This window comes from Anguilla anguilla, chromosome 18 (assembly GCF_013347855.1).
Source record: "Anguilla anguilla isolate fAngAng1 chromosome 18, fAngAng1.pri, whole genome shotgun sequence".
NCBI lineage: Eukaryota > Metazoa > Chordata > Actinopteri > Anguilliformes > Anguillidae > Anguilla > Anguilla anguilla.
In genome coordinates this window covers 5,663,897-5,669,502 of record NC_049218.1, presented here as the reverse complement: position 1 = coordinate 5,669,502, position 5,606 = coordinate 5,663,897, and the positions used below count along the sequence as shown (strand labels likewise).

The 5,606-nt window shown below is 43.8% G+C and overlaps 1 protein-coding gene across 1 annotated transcript in view; it reads left to right on the top strand.

The window, feature by feature from the left end:
* Positions 1 to 826: 826 nt before the first annotated feature.
* Positions 827 to 5,606, top strand: part of ninl (ninein-like) — a 35,569-nt gene continuing 30,789 nt past the window's right edge. The window contains exons 1-3 of the mRNA XM_035400874.1: positions 827 to 1,069; positions 2,875 to 3,082; positions 3,495 to 3,591. Coding sequence (XP_035256765.1) covers positions 2,900 to 3,082; positions 3,495 to 3,591 — 280 coding nt within the window. The 5' untranslated portion in view covers positions 827 to 1,069; positions 2,875 to 2,899. The remainder of the gene's footprint in view (positions 1,070 to 2,874; positions 3,083 to 3,494; positions 3,592 to 5,606) is intronic.

The window sequence follows — 5,606 nt, the reverse complement described above, 5'->3', positions numbered from 1 at the left end:
ATTTGAGATTATGTAAATTTTATGTGCAATCCTGTTCATCGTGTGATTAACAAAAGGAAACAGCCATTAACAAATATAGATAAGAAAAATAATGACGAATGCCAAAATGTCTGTGGAAACACTCTTACATACAGTCTATGATCAAATATGATCATACACGTTTCATGATTGAGGCCCATTCTCTGCAATGTTCTACTTCTAGAATTAACAAATAATGCTCCTGGGTTTCAATTGTATCTCCACCATCTCTGTCAATCATTTATATTTATACATATGTCTGAAATTAAGCAATCTGGGTTTCACCAAGGACGATCTCAGGAGGCTAATGGCCGACTGACATAATGTGGTGGTGCAACAAGTACAGTCCAGTCCTACAGGTGTCAGTGTCCATCATCTGTTCACAATATTAAATGTAATAACTTTTGATTCAGGCCCTCAGCAAGTGAGAGCCTGTGTGGACTGGATCCCAACGTCGGTCTTTGTGGTCCTCAAAGTTAGACATTTACAGCAGTTGTTTTTTGTTTTTGCATCTATATTTGAGTTTTTGTCCAACTAATTTCATCTGAGGAAGCCTAAATTTTCACCATGGCCAAAAAAAAGTGCTACAACGCTAACAGTCCTTCTGAAAATGTGTGTTTTTCCCCTGTAAGGACAAGGTCAGTTCACGTAAGGTGGGCCCTGTTGGAGACGAGCTTTACTGTACTTGGTATTCCTGCCTCTCTCGGCCGCCTATCCGGCAGGGGCTGCGAAATGCAGTCAGCGGCTCCATCCCTCCCTCAGCATCACGGGATGATTGGCAGCGCTTTCGGGACCGCCCCGTACCATTCGCGGCTTGATAGGACCACAGCGCGAGAGAGCCCCACGGTACAGCGTCCCGCACAATATAGCGGGAGACCTATGCTTTTGGCAACTTCCACACAAAAAATGCAAAGGAAACTGGGTTCAGCCGCCCGCGGAAACCGATTCCGGAATGCCCCCGACATTTGAGTTGTAACGATGCGATAGCATTCGCGCATTTGGAAACGCCAGTGAGTTTTTGACTCGAAGCGGCGGCGTGGACTACCGAACGGTGAGATGCAAAAAGCATTCTGTTACGTTACGTGCATATTTTTGCCCTGACCGAACGTCCCTTATATGGTAGGCTACATCGATTTGTTTAAGAAGTTGTAGTTGAGCCTGCTATTTTTTTATGAACGAAATTCATTTCGATCATTCTATCTTATCGACCGTCTGGAAAGTTTGTTTCCTTATTTCGTCGGATCTTTTGTTTCGCAATGGTTGGATCACCGTTCCCATGGTGAAGCGTACTGGACTGACGCTTGCAAGCGGGCTGCTTCGGGATAGCCGTGAAAAGAGCTCTCTTTTCCTGTGCATGTGGCAGGGGTTGTGAATTGAAGGGTTATAAATAGAAACGTTATTTTTACGTTCTTGCGCGGTTATTTGTTAAGCCATTGGTTGCGTTTTTATATCGACTAAATTGAAGCTATCGTTTTAACTCGTGGGATAACTTAGCCCATGTTTCTCTTTCTCTTTCGCAAATGAAAAAAAGATAATAGTCAATTTCTACGTAGCCTACATCAACATTGTAACTCTGTATAGCCGACATGCTACAGCCTTACAAATCTCAGCTATTCACCGATATATAATCAGGCAAAATCGCCGTTCTCTTGTTAGTCTACTGTACGGTATAGGTGTACTCTGAAACGTACTCGAGGATTTTGATGGAATACGTGAGACGAGTCATTAAATATAGCATTATTGGCTTGTATAGAGTGCTTAAGAAACATTGAAATATTAGCCTACTCTTCTTAAAATCTTTATTTTACAGTAGGCTGATACGTGGCTGTGTGTTTTATGTATGTGTCCCTAAATTTCTTCTACCAGCCTACAACACAGAGGACAGACGTCTTCCAGACTACAGTGATGTGATTGTGTAAAACAATCACTTGTTTCTGCTAGTGGAATCGTTTTTCTAGGAAGAAAATTATCAGGAAAACTGTCAAGATATACTGCAAACGAAAAAGTTGCCTGCAAACAGATGACATATGACCAAATTTTCTTGACCTGATGTTATTTCCTGTGAACAGGTGAGATGGCTGATTAGCCATAAGCAAGTCTATCATAACAACAGCTGGAAACAAAATTCCTGCACGTAGCCATTAGCCATGGAAGTTATGAAGATTTTTAAAAAGTTGTATTTAAACATACCACACTTTTTTTTAAAGTAAACGCCATTTTTACAGGAAATTCAATATTCTTAGTGGAATTCACTGCCCAAACATTAAAAAAATAAAATAATTTGGACTCGTTATTGTCACACAAAAAGGACGAGTGAATCGCGGCGCTATACGCGCAAATATGTAGGCTGCCGTTTTCCATCGGCCCGTGCAGTTAACGGCGACACCGTTACCGTGTTACGTAAGTGCCACCGGAATCGAAAAACCGACGTTGGAATTTAGTGCCAGACTGCCGGCTCGTGCAGATGTTTTTGGCTCTGTGTCCTTCTGTGGAATGCTGGCGGTTCAAGTGAGAGCGACGGGATAGGTGGGCACTGTTTTCACTGCAATTTTTTCAACGTTTGAAGTAATATCCTGGATTGGAAGCTGTAATCCCCACCCCCACGAACACACGTACACACACGCACGCACACAGTTGTTTTGCATGCCTCTGCAACCCAACATCTTCATGCTATCTTTTGGTGTAAACCATCTTTTATGCAAAGGAAGCTCAGAAAGAAAAGAAAGAGAGTGAGCAATCTATCTGACTTCCCTCATGGTGCCTCCGCTCTCTCTCTCTCTCTCTCTCTCTCTCTCTCTCTCTCTCTCTCCATCTCCCTCCCTCCCTCTCTCTCCCTCTCTCTCTCTCTGCGCTCAGGAGCGGCTCTGCAGCATGCTGTGGGATGGACGAGGAGGAGCAGAATCGCTACGTGGTCCAGCTGAAGGAGGAGTTCGACAGCTGCGACACCACGGGCACCGGCTACCTGGACAAGGAGGAGCTGACCGCCCTGTGCGGCAAGCTGCACCTGGAGGCCCACCTGCCCCTGCTGCTCGGCACGCTGCTGGGCCCCCACCACTATTCCCGGGTAAGGGAAAGAGCCCCCCCCCCACAAGCCCCCCGCTCACAACACCCCCCTTCTGTCAAATATGACCTGCATCCCAGCTCTTGCCTCTGGCTTTGTTTTGGGGAGGGAGGGGCCAGCTGTTGTGTTGAGGTGCCATTGATAAAACTGGGGTAATACTGTGTAACCAACAGCCTGCATGCTAACCCATGGCAGCAGTATGAAGGGTGTTGCTACATTTTTCCCTCATGTTGATGGGGCAGAAGTACTATTACTGTTACAGTTGATTTGGTGCTTACGTGTGCAGTGGTACATATTCCCAGTGCCACTCACAGATGCCAAGCCCAGCTCCTTTAGCACCACAACACTTCCCTTCATGAGAAGGAGTCTCCGCAGACTTGCCGTGTAACTTTGTGTCCTTGTCGTCGGTTGGCAGGTGAATTTTGAGGAGTTTAAGGAGGGCTTTGTGGCAGTTCTCTCACGCTCTCTGGATCTGAGCACTTCCGAAGAGGAGACCAGCTACCTGGAGCCAGGTACCATCCCCGAACTGCAGAGTGGTCCGGTGATGTTCACTGTGAAAACTAAGATGTATCTCGCAGATGCGATATCTTGCATGTACCAGTCCGCATTTTAATGTCAGGTTGCAGCTTGAAATTCAGCAATGGCTTCTGGGAAAATGTTGGAAAGCTGAATGCTATTGGAGGGTTCGCACTTTCGCATTCCAAGCACAATACACACAAAGTGAAAAACCCATTTCCACTCAGATATGGAAAAAGCTTTATACGTCCAACCAAATACTCAAATGGGTATGATTTCCATAGAAGTCCCCCTTTGATCTGTTTTTAAGCTGCTGGGTGTTGAGGCCATATGGTTGTGAATCTAAGTTTTACCGTTTTATCGTCTCATTTCTCAGGAGGGAAACCCACTGTTGAGCGCAGGTTGTAGAGCGTGTGTAATAAATAAAACCTTATACAGATGCAGTAAGTTTAAATAATGGTCCCAAACAAGATTTCCTGGAAACATGCATTAAGCCACCTCAGCTGAGCCTTAAAGAAACACTTGCTGGTATGGATTGTATTTGGACTTCCGCAATCCCCTTACGTTTTTTTTCAGGATTTGTCGCATTTTTAGGTTTTGTTGCGTTCCCTTGGAATTCACGCTGTTGCTCGGAGTAAGAACCAGAGGGAATCAATCTACACACAATGGGAATAATAATGCCCCTTTCACATGGTGTAAACCAGGCTTGGAGAATTCTTTTAAGGTTAGGAGTAATCCGCTCCATATGGAAAGGTTAATGTTGGTGGAATTCTGTTGGTGATTTCACAGATTTGCTCAGCATTGGCTAGCTTGTAATTTTTTGAGGTGACCACAACCACAACTGTATCCAGTTTTGTGGAGGAATAATATTGGCAATTTTCAAGTCGTTTTTTTTAAAGAGCTCCAATGACAGTATAACACAAGGAGGCATTCGGATGGCGGGTGTTTCACAAAGTAGGACCGGACAGACCGACGATTACTAAATTCTCATCAAGTTTAGTTATTTATTTGCTCACCCCGCCCCTTTGGGCAGAAGAAACCGCTTCTTGGTCGGTTAAACATTATAAACACTGAGAACTCTACCCGACATAGTAGTTTTGCTTGAATGACTTTCTCATTAGCCCAAGGTTGGGAGCATTTTTTAAAATGCCTTCATGTTTGTAATATTGCAAGGCTGTGGTCATCTGGCCTTAGAAAAATGATGCGCTGTCAGGATAAAACACACGATAGAATTGCAGAATAAGAGCCCTAACCAAGTCAATTAAAGTATCTCATCACACTTTGGTCATTTAAAAAAATGACCTTCTCCAGAGGCGTATCGAAAGATTCTGGCGGTCTGTTTTCAGGAATGTGCTTCCGAGTTGCAAAGCTAAAGCTTCTGAACCACAAATGGCTTTTGGTCAGAGAAGGCCTTCTGCTTTACTTTGGGGTGTGGGCGTGACCTCCGTTACTGTGCGATCTCAAGAAAACACATTTTGGCTACATTGTGAAAACACTTCAGACATCTGCTTTTCATGACCAAGTTCACGGATCAAGACGGAGAGTGCCAAAGAATCTTGATTTTAAAAAACTAACATATACACAACATATTAATATACTATTTCATTTCAGCGCTGCTGAAGGTAGAAAATGTATTTTACAATTTCTCATATAAATCATTCATTTGATGTTTTATTTATATGAAATTTCACATTTAATTCACCACGAGAGGTAAAGCCAGAGATCAACACTTGAATCATCTGAATAACCCTCCAGAGTGACATCTGTGTTGACAGTTAGGTCTGTTGTAACCAGCTGTGTGTATTTGTGAGGGAGGAATGAGGGATTCAGATGGTTTGCAGGTTTGAATCTAGGGTGAGACACTGCTATTTTACCCTTGGGTAAGGTACACAGTTATAAGCCGGGTGTATAAATTAGTGAGAATGGAAAGAATACACAGACCACCAGTATATGAATGGGACAAGCCAAAGTTAGCCCATTCCTGGGCTTAAAATATACATTTAAGGCAGGG